The sequence below is a fragment of the Hippopotamus amphibius genome, chromosome X, assembly GCF_030028045.1.
Source record: "Hippopotamus amphibius kiboko isolate mHipAmp2 chromosome X, mHipAmp2.hap2, whole genome shotgun sequence".
NCBI classification, from domain to species: domain Eukaryota; kingdom Metazoa; phylum Chordata; class Mammalia; order Artiodactyla; family Hippopotamidae; genus Hippopotamus; species Hippopotamus amphibius.
This window is the reverse complement of record NC_080203.1, coordinates 124088843-124105254: the sequence shown is the minus strand read 5'-3', so window position 1 is coordinate 124105254 and position 16412 is coordinate 124088843. Positions and strand designations below refer to the sequence as shown.

At 38.9% G+C, this 16412-nt stretch overlaps 1 protein-coding gene across 3 annotated transcripts in view; it reads left to right on the top strand.

Annotated features, from left to right (window-relative positions):
- BMX (BMX non-receptor tyrosine kinase) overlaps positions 1–16412 on the top strand; it is a 56785-nt gene that overhangs the window by 13370 nt on the left and 27003 nt on the right. For all 3 annotated transcript variants that reach the window (XM_057717730.1, XM_057717729.1, XM_057717728.1), the window contains 5 exons: positions 2109–2228; positions 4507–4571; positions 8377–8552; positions 10057–10128; positions 10820–10873. In XM_057717730.1, coding sequence (XP_057573713.1) covers positions 2109–2228; positions 4507–4571; positions 8377–8552; positions 10057–10128; positions 10820–10873 — 487 coding nt within the window. The remainder of the gene's footprint in view (positions 1–2108; positions 2229–4506; positions 4572–8376; positions 8553–10056; positions 10129–10819; positions 10874–16412) is intronic.

The window sequence follows — 16412 nt, the reverse complement described above, 5'->3', positions numbered from 1 at the left end:
ATTTTTGTGTCTATTATTTGGCTCAGGCATTATCAACTAAGGTGGACGTTGGAGACATAGAATTTTCCAGATGGTAACCTGCACTGGATTTGGGCTGATTCAGTAGGGATTTAAGGAGTATCAGCTACCATGGCTCTGAATTTGGTGGACGAGACATGAACAAACTGTACCCTTCTTTCCAAACATTAAAACTGAAGGGGGTTTGGCAGGGAAGCACGCATCTGGGGATTGGAATATAGCAGAAAAAGTTTGGAGCTGAGTCTCAAATATGCTGTTGACTAGATTTGTGAACTTGAGCAAGTTACACCACCTCTCTGCACCTCAGTTTACCTGACTCTGTAAGGGCCATGATAACAATAGCAGCTCCCTCCAAGGTTGCTGAGTAGGTTAAAAGAGATGGTATAAGTGAGGGAAAATATGTAAATGTAAAGTCCTATACACATATCAATGTATGAGCTCCTCTTATTGTCATTATTAGATGGAGGGAGTGTTGCAATGTGGACTTTTGGCCTTGGTTGGAAAACAATTAGCTACCCAGTAAACTAAATCCATGTAATAGGAAATAATAGGAATCCTGGTACATGGAGATCAGTAGCTTACAGAGCAGGAAGGCAAGAAATGTGCCCAAAGAATTGCAATGACCATTTGGGACCAAGATCAGAAACTACTGTTTTGTAATTTTAACTTCTTTCACTTTTTGTGACTTCTGTAATAATTTCCCTTTAATTCCCATTAATATTTAGTAAAGTTTTTTTATGCTAGAATTTTCAGCTAAGCTGAGCTGAGTTAAACTAAGGGAATGATATCATTAAAGCCCATTGTTCATTGAACACCTACTCTGAGCCAAACACTGTGCTGGATGCTTTACATACATTGGTTCATCTCCTCCCATTGACCCAGCAAAGTAGATATTATTATCCCCAAACACTTCCTTGAGTCAGGGTTGTAAAGAAGGAGCAGAGTTCTCCTGGGATCAAAATAAGGAATCCTCAAGAAGAATATAAAACCAAGAAGGAAAGAGTTTAAGTCACACGTAGAACCAGCCTTCCCTACCCAGAGACTCTTCTTGAATTGTTCTCTACTAAGACTTTGTAGGTTTCTTTGCTGTATTTCGAGAGAGGTGAATTTGTTATACTCCAATACTAGAATTTCATTTGTTTGGATTCAACATTGCCCTATTTCCATGGTTTTTTAAAAATATGCACATATTCCTAGAAAAGTAGCCCCATAAATCATTTATTCCTTAGTGAAAACAGGTCAAAAGTCACGAAAGACAAAGAAGGGATGAGGAACTGTTGTATATCAAGAGAAACTAGATAACTAAATGCCACGTGTGATTCTAGATTAGATCCTCGATCAGAAAAAGTAAATGATTACAAAGGGTATTACTGAAACAACTGGAAAAATTTTTAATACAAAATATATATTAAGTAATAGTATGCTATCACTGTTAAATTTCTTGAATTTGATAATCGTATTATGGTTATGTAAGGAAATGTCCTTGTTAACAGAAGTTACATGCTAAAGTAGTCATGAATGACATTATTTAGGTCATGATATCTATGACACTGTCAAATGGTTAAGCAAAATATAATGATAAAAAAGTTTAATAATAATAATGTGTATTACAGAGAGAAAGTAAGATGAAACAAATGTGGCAAACAGTTAAAAACTGGTGAATCTGTGTGAAGGGTATATGGACATTTACTGCACTAGTTTTGCAACTTTTCTGCACATTCGAAATGTTTCAAAATAAAAAGCAGAAGGGGGGAGTATGCGTTTATTGGAAACTTCTTTTCTTCTTGCTAAGATCTAGTCCTACTCTAAAATCCTAATACCAGACTGATGTGTATATGTATTTTCTAGTAGTTTTTTTTCAAGACTGATATAAGCTATTGTGTTCTCACTATAAACATGATTAAACATTTCTTTTTGGCTTTTTAACTTCTGAGTGAAAGACTTACATCCTTTGGGAACCATTTGCTCTTGGCCTGGTTGCTGGCAAAATGAGGTTTTCATTGTTTTATGATAACAGCACTTACTGAATGTGTTTCTTCTCTTGGGCCAACGTTTGCTCATGCTGTGTTTTCTTCCTGCCTGCTCCCCAGAGATAAGGGGCAACCCCCACCTGCTGATCAAGTACCACAGTGGGTTCTTCGTGGACGGGAAGTTCCTGTGCTGCCAGCAGAGTTGCAAAGCGGCCCCAGGATGTACTCTCTGGGAAGCATGTAATGTGACCCCTCTGTTGGGCTGGACCCTGTGTGGACAATGTCCTTTAGGCAAACATGGCAAATGCCAGAACAGCTCGCCAGTTTGGGAACACAAGATGTGCCAGATTGGTTGGCATCGTGAATATCCAGCCTTGAAAATGCTATCTAGCAAGTGAAATCTAATTCCAGGGTCAGCTGAGTCGTGCTCCTTAAAATATTAAGAATAAGAATGTGAACATCTGCCATTCATTCATGTCATGAGAAATATTTTTTAAATGGAAATCATAAGTCAAGCAAGGAGCTGTTTATTTCCTCCCAAAATTCTTCCTGGTTTAAGATAAACTCCAAATGGGTAGAATATGCTAAACATATCACCATGGTTCATAAATGTTATAAACTAAAAAAAACAACATTCTTTTAAAAAAAAAAGTCAAAGGATAAAATTTAAGTAATATTTTTAATCACCATATTACCAAAATGATGGATGGCCAAGTTTTCCAAGATATATTTAAAGTGGTTTGCCATTCTGTACATGTTTGTCGATTTCTTAATAACATCAGAGAAGATAGTGTAGGGTTTGCTTTAAGTGCAATCAGATTCTATCCAGAGTTATATTCCCAGGGAAGTCTGCCTGAGATTTCGTCCAAGGACAGAAAGCCCACTGAGTGGCTTTGAAGGGCTAATGGAGGGAAAGAATTATGTTGTTTTCTGCTTGTGCTCTATAGGGTCCCATTCTATCATACTCCCATTCTAAGCATACTTACATGAAGCATCATATATTTTAGAAGTTTGTCATTGTTTAACAACATGAAGTTGTTGATAAATAAAAAGGAGAACTTATTTTGGTAACAGTTTGACCAGCTTGGACAAAATACGCTTGGATTATAATGACTTTAAAGAATTAAGTGAGATCAGCTACATGATAACTTCAAAAACTGTATAACACACAGGGACATGAAATATTATTCAAATTCACCCCACAATAGTATTGACACCCGACAATGTTACTACAGGTAATTTTACAACAAAATCAGTGACTAAACAGTCATTGTGTTTCCCATCTGAATTAAACTATACAAAGAACATTTATTCATCTTAATTAGATCACATTGCCCTTTATACTCATGAATTGTAATGATTTAATGAACTATACAGAATGCACTGTGCATGGATCTTTCCTCCAGTGTGAAGGGCCAGAGAGTAATGTCTCCTTACAGCATTAATTATTTACCCCAATGATTCTGTCTATGATCAGCATTATTACTCGGAAGGCCAGATTCCAGCTCTGGACCTTGCCCTAACTCTCCGAGAAAGAGCAGGAAAACAGGCCAAAGAGAGTAATGCCTTGGGATTATCTTCCTGGGCTCTGTCTGGATGGCACCTGCCATATGTTCTGGGCGCCACAGGCTCTCTGCCAGCCTCTGAAGAAAACTACAGAATGTAGTAGAGATGTTATGGCTCGCAGGCAGCTGTGATATTGTCTGTCTGCCTAAGTGTAATTTCCCCCCCCCAGCCTCCTCCTCTGCTGAGCTACAGGGCAGCCCACAGGCACATCTACTAGGAAGGTAACAATTGGGCAACTTTGCTTCCTTCTGTTTCCAAAATGTCAAGGACCATCCTCTGTCCAAGGTACACAGTCTACAAGTAAGTTGACCATACACCCCAATTTGTTTGGGACAGTCTCATTCTGCAGCTGGGGACCTGGCATAATTATTAAAAGCCTACCTATCACTGTCAGAAATGTTCCAGCTGTGTCAATAAACCATATAGTGACCCCACTTATAAGGCATATAATGGCTTCACACTCACAGCCTGGATGTCTGTCTACATGTGTGAGTAGAAAGAAAAGCCAACAATTATCCTAAGAACGGGGTGGGGGGAAGCATAGGATAAGTTTGTTCATTTATAAATCAGCTATTTATATGCATTTGTATGAGCTGATCAAAGAAGAATCATACATGGATTCTGAATCTTAGGGTCGTAGATACTACCCAATGAGATCAGACATCTGTTACTCAAATACAAGGTGGAAATGTGGTATAAATTAAGAGTACATAGAATTTCGAGGAACTCAAATTTCTTAACTTGGGACGATACTAATAATCAGTGGTGAAGTGGTATTTGAGTTGGGTATTATACAGGAAAGCAACAGAATCACTCCAGAAGTTGTGTCTAAATTCATGTAATCTGGAGTATTGCTCACACAAGCTAGTTCACTCTCTTGATTCATAACATTGGGTGTTTTACTTTGTTTTATTCAAAATTTCTTCTGCTATTACTTGGTTTTACTCTTCAGATGCTGATCTGCACATTGCACCTGAAGAAGAAAAACACAGAGTTCCCATCTTCCCAGACAAAGTGGTAAGTCGACATTTCAATTTTTTTCATAGTCACAATATATTAAATAAACCAAGAGTTGCCAAATTCAAGACTAGAATACATGGGCTTCAATCAGAATGCCCAGCATAGAGACAGAAGACTGAGCTATCACCAATAGCCATGTAGTAGCAAATAATAAATTCAAACATAGAACCATTTTACAATTTTATGTTTTTGCATTTAATAACTGGGCCTTTTTCTAACCTGTAAACACAAAAAAAATGGTGTATGTGGGAGACGTCCTTAAGATGGCATCACATATAACAGGCAGCTATTGTCAGCTGACACTCCTCCTCTACCACCAGCACGGCTAAGTCTGCCTCATGTAAGTATCCTGGCAAAGGAATGGGACCCCATAGGGCACAAGCAGAATACAATTCTTTCCCTCCATTAATCACTCAAAGCCACTTTGTGGGCTTTCCTCTCTGTCCCTGGATGGAAGCTCAGGGAGATTCCATAGTTTTCCAGTCATCTAAGGTGACATAAATTTTCCCAATTACTAGCAGTCATGAGAACAGCCTCTAAAGTAATCCATCCAATGTTATAATCACATGACTCCAAACATCATTTCAAGTTAAAACTTCCCCTCTTCCCTTAGCTCAAGTCTGCATCAGAGGGCAGCCTGCTTTGGGGGAGAGGTCATGGAGAGGCTGAGATTTCTGAGCCTTTCAAGATTGAGGCCCAGGAGGAGAGGGTCTAATGAAAAAGAGACAGTCATACATGGCTGGTCCCATCATGATTTGGTAGTGGTGGCTTCTGGGTGAGAGAGTTTTCCAATGCTGATTCTTTATCATACGGGAGACTTTTGTGGATTTCCCCCTGGGGTGTAGTTTTATGACAGAGCAAATGTCTTGACCCTTAGCTCTTTGGTTTCTAGCCCTCAAACTTTCTACTGGGTCTATTCACTCATCTTGTGCAGAGTTCCTTTCAAGATGGCTCCCAGCCAACCCTCAGTCAAGGGTAGAGTTGGCCTACAGGAAAACAAACAAAAACAAAACCTTCATTGCTCTGCTTAGTAAAACTGTATGTCTCACGCTCACAGTAAAGTCTATCCTTGTACTCTGCTCTCTTGGGTTCAAAGCATAACTTCTTGCTTTTAGGCTTCCCAGGTAGGTGTCAGCCTCCTCAAATACCAGGAGACACATTAAATGGCCTCCCAGTGGTTTTCTGGAAGCTCGCCTGAAAGTAAGGGAACATCTCCATCCACCCATCAGCTCTGTGTTGTCTTGGGTACTTATTTTCACCTACACACATTCACACGTGCTTACTTCTCTCTTTCTATCTAAGTAAAAACCATATAATTTTTGTAAACCAACATGAAGGACAGAAAGAAACCCATTATTGTCATAGGTTGAATTTTTGTCTCCCCAAATCCAAGTCCACCCAAAACCTCAGAATGTGACCCTATTTGGAAAGAGGGTCTTTGCAGATGTAATTAGTTAAGGATCAAGATGAGATCATACTTGATTAGGATAGATCATAAATTCAATGACTGGTGTCCTTATAAGAAGAGAGGGGACACAGAGAGATACACAGAGAAGGAGGCCATTTAAAGACCTAAGCAGAGATTGGACTCACGATGCCACAAGCTGAGAATGCCTAGAACCACCAGAAGCTGGAAGAGGCAAGCAAAGATCCTCCCCCACAGCTTTTAAATGAAACCTTGATTTTGGACTTTTGACCTCCAGAGCTGTGAGAGAATAAATTTCTGTTGTTTTAAACCACCAAATGTGTAGTAATTTGTTATAGCAGCCCTAGGAAACTGATAGAATTATTAAGGTTTGGGGGTTTTATTTTGTTATCAGTGACATTGCTTTTTTGGTTTGGATACATGCTCCACTCCTGAAGCTTGACTATTATGGCTCTGTAAAACATCTAAGAGCAATGTCCAGAAGAAGCAAAGGTCGATTAGTGGTTACCTAGGGGCAGGATGGCAATGAGGATTGACTAGAAATAGGCCCCAGAGATCTTACAGGAGTGATGGAAAGATGCTAAGGCTGCATTATGGTGATGACTGCTCAACTTGATAAATTTACTAAAAGTCACTGAATTCTACACTTAAAAAGGATGAATCTTATGGTATGTGGTATGTAAATTATACTCCAATAAAGTTTATTTTTAACAAATCTAAGAGCAGAGGATAATTTAGGAGCTCAAAACCATGGCATCTAGTCTCTGGCAAGGAATTCTTTGGGAAATGTGTTGAAAATGATTGGTTAGGCAAGTCAGTGGCCAAGGGTTCCTAAGTTTGTTTTGATTATAAGCTGTGCTAAGTGATTAGGGATTAGAGAGGATATCGTGAAAAGCATGTTTTCCTCTGTTTTGTTTTCACTAGATCATTCAGTAGAGGACTTGCTTTACTGAGCTGAGGAAAATTAAAATCTGCTCTCTAGTCATTCTGTTTAGATTTCTGTTCAGGGAACTTTCTACTGCATTTATCTTTGGAAAGAACCACCTCACAGCTCATTAATAGCAGTGCCCTGCATAACTAAAATCTCTAGGATGTCAATCACTGGAAAAAAGTAAAACACCATGTAAAAGAATTAAACTCAGATTATATATTTAGGTGAATTTTTAATGAAGTATAACATGCACTTAGAAAAGTATACAAGTTTTAAGTGTTCAACTTGATGAATTTTCACTAACTGAACACATCTGTATAACCCACACTCAGATAAGAAACAGAATATCACAGAACCTGAGGGCCACGCTCATCTGCCCTTTTGGTCACTACATCCACCAAAGGTAATCAGTAGGCTGACCTATAATATCATAGATTATTTGCCTGGCTTTGACCTTTATATAAATGGCATTATAAAGTATATAGTTGTTTATTGTCTGTTTTCTTATGAGATTCAGCCATATTTTAGTATGTGGTTGTAGTTTATTCTCATTGCTGTACAGAATTCCATTGTGTGAATATAACACTGTATTAGTTTCTCATGGCTGCTGTAATAAATTACCACAAATTTAGTGGCTTAAAGCTACACAAATTTATTCTCTGTTAGTTCTAAGGTCAGAAGTCTAAAATGAGTCTACACAGCTGTGTTCCTTCAGGAGGCTTTAGGGGAAAATCTATTTCCTTACTTTTTCCAGCTTCTGGAGGCTGCTGACACTCCTTGGGTCCTGGCCCCTTTTTCCATCTTCAGGGCCAGAATGGTTGCATCATCTTTCCTCTCTGATCTCTGCTTCCGTCCTTACATCTGCTCCCTAATCTCTGACCTTTTTGCCTCCCACTTATAAATGCCCTTGTGATTACATCTGGCTCACCCCAATAATACAGGATGATCTCCCCATTTCCAAATCCTTAATCACATCTACAAAGCCCGTTTTACCATGTAAGGTGACATACTCACCGGTTGCAGGGACTAGGACATAAACATCTTTGGGGGAAGGGCATTGTTTAGCCAACTACAGCCACAATATGCGTATTATTGGGCATTTAGGTCATTTCCAGTTTTTATCTAATTGAAATAATTCTGCTATGCGCATTCACTATTGGGTGTGTATATTGACTTTCTGGATCATAGGGTATGTGCACATCCAACTTTAGAAGATTTCACAAACAACTTTCCAGTGTGGTCATGCTATTTCATACTCCAACCAGCAAAGTATGAGAGTCGCAGCTGCTCCATGTCTTTGTCACTACTTGTCACTGCCCCCTTCCTCCCCTGCTTCCTTCCTTCCTATTTTTTAAAATTTAAGAGCTAATCTACTTTGGTTGTTAGTCCCCAGTTCATGAATCTGTGCCTCACCGTGATGTACTAAAATCTCTTGTCCTCCAAAGCTGAAGATTCCTCGAGCAGTTCCTATTTTCAAAATGCATGAACCATCTTCAAGTACCACTCTAGCCCAGTACGACAGTGACTCCAAGAAAAACTATGGCTCCCCGTCAAACGTCAACATGCGGTATATTCCAAGAGAAGACTGTCCTGACTGGTGGCAAGTAAGAAAACTGAAAAGGTAAACCCCAGCTTTCAGTCTGCCTGCACAGCACATAGACATCACCCCACTGCTTTGGAGCCAAGGCATAGGCCTCAAGTTGAGATAGGGCTGCCCTCTGCGAAACTGTTCGGTGCCTGAGCTGGAAGCCTGGTAGCATCGGCCCCACTAGGACTCAATAGCACAGACTTTCCATTTAGATGATCGTATCTAATGATCTAAATAATACTTGAGCATTTTATTCCCTTTCCTTTCTCTCCCCTCTTTCTCCAAATAACCCCCACGTTTCAGAACACCGAATCTTTAAAATATATCCTTTATCTGAGAGAGCTTAGAGCGGCTTTACTTTTTTAATGTGCTTCAGCATCACTGGCCAAGTGACTAGTATTTCAAGTGAGGCCATGGCTGCCTTCTCAGGAGGTACACCTTTGCCTACACAGCCTTCTTTGCCACTTCCTCTTTTCACTTAACATCTGGGACATTCTTTCCCATTTGAATACATGAGAACATACTAAAGTTTTAATTTTTTAAAGTTTTAGCTGTGGTAAAACATAACATAAAATTTACCACCTTAGTCATTTTGCAATGTAGAGTTCAGCTGCGTTCATTACATCCCCAGTGTTGTGCAACCTACCCGATTACTTTGAATGTCTATATAGTATTCCTTCAAGTGGATAAACCTAAGCAATGCACGATTGATGGACACTCTCCACGTGCTCTTAAAAGCCACAAAAAGCTAAATAAATTGCTTAGCACTTTTAAATAAGAGTTTTCTTATGAAGAGCTGAAGGGAAAAAGCTATGCTGGTGAGCAAGGCTCTCTGGGCAGCTGGGGAAGGAGGCACTGTCATGCTGGGGCTTCTCCGGGCAGTCCTTGAACTGGAGCCAGAGGAGCACTTCCTTGTCAAGGAAGCTTGTTGCCCTAAAGTGTGGTTTTGAAAAAGAGCCTGGGCTGTGGAGGCAAACAGGAAATAGGTCCTGCATTCCAAATGAAACAGCCTTTGGACTTGGAGAAGTTGAAAATTCCCCATGCTCTGCTTCACACCCCAAACGAAAGAGATAAAATGATGGGTGGCAGGGGAGGAAGACATGCAGAGCCATCTGTGTCCACGTGGAGTTAAAAGGTTTGGTATTTTCAGGACTTTCCTTTGCACTCATAACAGCAAAGAGGAAAATCACTTATTTTAAAATATATCAGCAACAGAATGCTTGCATACACATAAGAAAATCAGGGTAAACCTAGTCAGGATGATTTATTAATCCAAGTTTTCTATTGTTTGGGGTTATTATGAACCATTATTAAAGATTCTCTTTTGTTTAGGCATCCTGTCAAACTACTGCTTTTTAGTGGAGTCCCTGCAAGGATGAAAATGTGAAAATGACTCATTAGCTTCAATTTCCAAACCAAGCGACATATATGGGTCAAAATGTTAAATAAAGCTAAAACATTTCTAACAAAATTACTTCTGTCATTTAACATTTATAAATAAACATCAACTTATGAAATGTATCCCTCTTTTTTGTAGCAGTGAAGATCTGGCATCCAATAACCAAAGAGAGAGAAATGTTGTAAATCACAGCACTTCAAAGATGTCATGGTAAATCAAAATTCAGCTATTCTTTTATACACCCAGGATTTCTTTCATTTGCAGGAAAACTAACCACATTTGCAATAATTTTGCAACTAGCCTTTACTTTTTAAGGTAAATATAAAACAAACAAATCCAGGTAGTTTGCTTCTCTGAACCCTGAAGGTGGTCTGAATTGATGGCTTCTGAGTCATGCTGCTATTTCCTACTCATCGTTCATGATATACACTGGTGTTCGCATGAACACGGACATACCCGGCTCAGGCATCTCTAGCATGAGGGAAAACAACATAGAGTTGAGTAACTCTTCTCTGAGAATAGCTCTATATACAACCCAAGATTTTCTCTAGCTTTTTATCACAGCCCTCCCTGAAACATCTTCACCTATTTCATGAGCTAGCTCTTCTGACAGAGCCAAAGAAATCTACATTCCTGGGCACCTTCTGTATCAAGGAGCCAATTTCTCATGAAACTGGGCATGAGCTCAACTTTTAAGCAATTCTCTCTTCACTTTGCTGACACCTTCCCAAGTGCAAAAAAAGCAAAAGCTACCAGTCCAGATTTTATTTACGTGGATGAAAGCAGGGTGGGATTTGATATGGCACTGCGAGACACCTGGATTATTTCTTGGTGTTTTGGTTTTTTGTTTGTTTTGTTTTGTTTTGTTTTTTGTATTCATGTCGTTTCCTCTCTTCTTAAGGGGATCCCCTGAGTCAAGCTCATCTGAAGAAGAGGAAAACCTTGATGACTATGAGTGAGTTTTGAAAGTCCTCTGTGTTCACCTAAAACTAGACATAGATGTTTCTTTCTATTCTTCCCCAAAGACTGTATTTACATAGAGAAACTCATGTGAGGTTCTGGGCCATGTATCTGGAGGATGGTGACAATGAACTGGGCTGTTACTAATTAAATATTTTTCCCCAATCTGGATGATCTAAATTGGCTGCACATATTCCTGGGATTTATCACATACCTGGCCTCCCCTTCATTTCGCTTTGTCTTCTTAGATACTGCCTATGACATTTCTGCTGATTATTTCTTCCCTGGAGGCCCCTCACCAGGATGATGTTTGAAGGCTCTTATAAGCGTTGAGTCCAATTTTGAAGTTAGTTATGATGCAATAGTTTTATAAGGTATCAGAACTGAGACTTGAATATCACAGCAATTATGTTGCGAGATTCCTATGCCTAGAGTGACCTTATCATTGAACATCCAAACTAGGACACTTTAGGAAGAGAAAGAGTGCACTGTTCAATGCTACCCCTGGACACCAGGCATAAACTAGACTCCTCTGGGCAAACATGAATGTGTGATCACCCCAATTACACTGAGACAGGGTGATCTTAAGTGACGGTTAAAGTCCTTTCCAAAATCTACAATTCTATCACGCAACAACAAATAGGGACAAATAATCGTCTCCTGGACTCAAAGTTTGGCATTAAAGAGAGGTGGGAGTAATAAGGCACACTGCATCGCTCAGACACCTGCTACCCAACAGCGACCAATTCAGTTGCACACTAGGATAAAGCGTATTTCTAGCTGTTTTTGTGTGAGTTCTGTTACTGATTCATTGGCTAAAAGTGCAGCAAGAGCTTTCACAAAGTACACGTCACTGTTCACCATCATTTTGCTCCCCTTTAACCGTAGCTTCTTCCCAACATCTACCCTCCAGAAAGCACCTACTGGAATCATTCAAACTAAGATAAAAATAATGGAGAAATACTAGAACAAAAATTATCCAAAGGTGATTGTATTTGTTAACAGATGACAAAGACTTAAACCAATGGGAGTGAACCTTTACTCGTGGATCTTAGTCTTTAGCATTTAGATGAAATGGAAGGTTTTCTTTGATTCGGAAAGCCCAGATCTGACCATATAGACAGTCGCTATCTCCATCATTTCTAGATTCCAGTGGGGTGTGAGAGGCATGCATTGGGGAAATGATCAGGAAAGATATGCAGGCCACACCCCAGAATCATAACTGGGTGGCGGAGACTTAGGAATCTGAGGGGTTTTTTAAGCTCTTTATTAGAATATAATTGCTTTACACTGTTGCACCAGTTTTTGAGGTACACCAAAGTGAATCAGCTGTATTTATACATATATCCCCTTATCCTCTCCCTCCGGCAACTCCCTCCCACCCTCCCTAACCCAGCCCTCTAAGGCATCACCCATCATTGAGTTGATTTCCCTGTGTTATGCAGCAACTTCCCACTACCTATCTATTTTACATTTGGTAGTGTATATGTCAGTGCTACTTTCTCACTTCATCCCAGCTTCCTCTTCGTGCCCCACCCCCAGCCCATGTCCCCACGTCCATTCTCTGCAACTGCATCTGTATTCTTGCCCTGTCACTGGGTTCATCAGTACCATTTTTTTAGATTCTATATATATGAGTTAGCATACGGTATTTGTTTATTTCTTTCTGGCTTACTTCGCTCTGTATGACAGACTCTAGTTCCATCCAACTTACTACAAATAACTAAATTTCATTCCTTTTTATGGCTGAGTAATATTCCATTGTATATATGTGCCACATCTTCTTTATCCATTCATCTGTGGATGGGCATGTAGGTTGCTTCCATGTCCTGGCTATTGTAAATAGTGCTGCAATGAACATTGGGGTGCATATTTCTTTTTGGATTATGGTTTTCTCAGGGTATATGCCCAATAGTAGGATTGCTGGGTCATATGGTATTTCCATTTTTAGATTTTTAAGGAACCTCCAAACTGTTTTCCATAGTGGCTGTACCAACTTACATTCCGACCAACAATGTAGGAGGGTTCCTTTTTCTCTGCACCTTCTCCAGCATTTATTATTTCTAGATTTTTTGATGATGGCCATTCTGACTGGTGTGAATTGAAACCTCATTGTGGCTTTGACTTGCACTTCTCTAACAATTAGTGATGTTGAGTATCTTTTCATGTGTTTGTTGGCCATCTGCATGTCTTCATTGGAGAAATGTCTATTTAGGTCTTCCACCCATTTGTGGATTGGGTTATTTGCTTTTTTGGTATGAAGCTGCAAGAGCTGCTTGTATATTTTGGAGATTAATCCCTTGTCAGTTGCTTTGTTGGCAAATACTTTCTCCCATTCTGAGGGTTGCCTTCTAGTCTTGTTTATGGTTTCTTTTGCTGTGCAAAAGCTTTTAAGTTTCATTAGGTCCTATTTGTTTATTTTTGATTCTATTTCCATTATTCTAGGAGGTGGGTCAAAAAGGACCTTGCTTTGATGGATGTCATAGAATGTTCTGCCTATGTTTTCCTCTAAGGGTTTTATAGTGTCTGGCCTTACATTTAGGTCTTTAATCCATTTTGACTTTGTTTTTGTGTATGGTGTTAGGAAGTGTTCTAATTTCTTTCTTTTACATGTAGCTATTCAATTTTCCCAGCACCACTTATTGAAGAGCCTGTCTTTTTTCCATTGTATATTCTTGCCTCCTTTGTCAAAGATAAGGTGCCCATATGTGCATGGGTTTATCTCTGGGCTCTCTATTCTGTTCCATTGATCTATATTTCTGTTTTTGTGCCAGTACCATACTGTCTTGATCACTGTAGCCTTGTAGTACAGTTTGAAGTCAGGGAGCCTGATTCCTCCAGCTCTGTCTTTCCTTCTCAAGATTGCTTTGGCTATTCGGGGTCTTTTGCCTTTCCATACAAATCATAAAATCTCTTGTTCTAGTTCTGTGAAAAATACCATTGGTAATTTGATGGGGATTGCGTTGAATCTGTAAATTGCTTTGGGTAGGATAGTTATTTTCACAATGTTGATTCTTCCAAGCCAAGAACATGGTATGTCCCTCCATCTGTTTGTATCGTCTTTGATTTCTTTCATCAGTGTCTTACAGTTTTCTGCATACAGGTCTTTTGCCTCCTTAGGCAGGTTTATTCCTCAGTATTTTATTCTTTTTGTTGCAATGGTAAATGGGAGAGTTTCCTTAATTTTTCTTTCTGCAGTTTCGTTGTTAGTGTGTAGGAATGCAAGAGATTTCTGGGCATTAATTTTGTATCCTGCTACTTTACTAAATTCATCGATTAGTGCTAGCAGTTTTCTGGTAGAATCTTTAGGGTTTTCTATGTATAATATCATGTCACCTGCAAAGAGTGACAATTTTACTTCTTCTTTTCCAATTTGGATTCCTTTTATTTTGTTGTCTTCTCTGATTGCTGTGGCTAACACTTCCAAAACTATGTTGAATACTAATGGTGAGAGTGGGCACCCTTGTCTTGTTCCTGTTCTTAGAGGGAATGCTTTCAGTTTTTCACCATTTAGAACAATGTTGGCTGTTGGTTTCTCATATATGGCTTTTATTGTGTTGAGGTAAGTCCCTTCTATGCCCTTTTTCTGGAGAGTTTTTATCATAAATGGATGTTGAATTTTGTCCAAAGCTTTTTCTGCATCTATTGAGATGATCATATGGCTTTTATCCTTCAATTTGTTAAAATGCTGTATCACATTGATTGATTTGCGTATATTGAAGAATCCTTGCATTCCAGGGATAAACCCCACTTGATCATGGTGTATGATTCTTTTAATGTGCTGTTGGATTCTGTTAGCTAGTACTTTGTTGAGGAGTTCTACACCTATATTCATCAGTGATATTGGCCTGTAATTTTCTTTTTTTGTGACATCTTTGCCTGGTTTTGGTATCAGGGTGATGGTGGCCTTGTAGAATGCGTTTGGGAGTGTTCCTCCTTCTGCTATATTTTGGAAGAGTTTGAGAAGGATAGGTGTTAGCTCTTCTCTGTTTGATAGAATTTGCCTGTGAAGCCATCTGGCCCTGGGCTTTTCTTTGTTGGGAGATTTTTAATCACAGTCTCAATTTCCGTACTTGTGATTGGTCTGTTCATAGTTTCTATTTCTTCCTGGTTCAGTCTTGGAAGATTGTACTTTCCTAAGAATTTATTCATTTCTTCCAGGTTATCCAATGTATTGGCGTATACTTGCTTGTAGTAGTTTCTCATGATCTTTCGTATTTCTGCAGTGTCAGTTGTTACTTCTCCTTTTTCATTTCTAATTCTGTTGATTTGCGTGTTCTCCCTTTTTTTCTTGATGAGTCTGGCTAATGGTTTATCAATTTTGTTTATCTTCTCAAAGAACCAACTTTTAGTTTTATTGATCTTTGCTATTGTTTCCTTCCTTTCTTTTTCATTTATTTCTGCTCTGATCTTTATGATTTCTTTCCTTCCGCTCACTTTGGGGTCTTTTTGTTCTTCTTTCTCTAATTGTTTTAGGTGTAAGGTTAGCTGTTTATTCAATATTTTTCGTGTTTCTTGAGGTAGGACTGTATTGCTATAAACTTCCCTCTTAGAACTGCTTTTGCTGCGTCCCATAGGTTTTGGGTTGTTGTGTTTTCATTGTCATTTGTTTCTAGGTATTTTTTGATATTCTCTTTGATTTCTTCAGTGATTTCTTGGTTGTTTAATAACGTATTGTTTAGCCTCCATGTGTTTGTATTTTTTACAGTATTTTTCCTGTAATTGATATCTAGTCTCATGGCGTTGTGGTCTGAGAAGATGCTTGATATGATTTCAATTTTCTTGAATTTACCAAGGCTTAATTTGTGACCCAAGATGTGATCTATCCTGGAGAATGTTCTATGTGCCCTTGAGAAGAAAGTGTATTCTGTAGTTTTTGGATGGAATGTCCTATAAATATCAATTAAGTTGAGATAATCTAATGTGTCATTTAAAGCTTGTGTTTCCTTATTTATTTTCTGTTTGGATGATCTGTCCATTGATGTAAGTGGAGTGTTCAAGTCTCCTACTATTATTGTGTTACTGTCGATTTCCCCTTTTATGGCTCTTAGCATTTGCCTTATGTATTGAGGTGCTCCTATGTTGGGGGCATAGATATTTACAATTGTTATATGTTCTTCTTGGATGGATCCCTTGATCATTATGTAGTGTCCTTCCTTGTCTCTTGTAATAGTCTTTACTTTAAAGTCTAATTTGTCTGATATGAGTATTGCTACTCCAGCTTTCTGCTGACTTCCATTTGCACGGAGTATCTTTTTCCATCCCCTTACTTTCAGTCTGTATGTGTGCCTAGGTCTGAAGTGGGTTTCTTGTAGGCAGCATATAGAAGGGTCTTGTTTTTGTATCCATTCAGCCAGTCTGTGTCTTTTGGTTGGAGCATTTAATCCTTTTACATTTAAGGTGATTATTGACACGTATGTTCCTATTACCATTTTCTTAACTGTTTTGGGTTTGTTTTTGTAGGTCTTTTCCTTCTCTTGTGTTTCCTGCCTAGAAAAGTTCCTTTAGCAATTGTTGTAAGGCTGGTTTGGTAG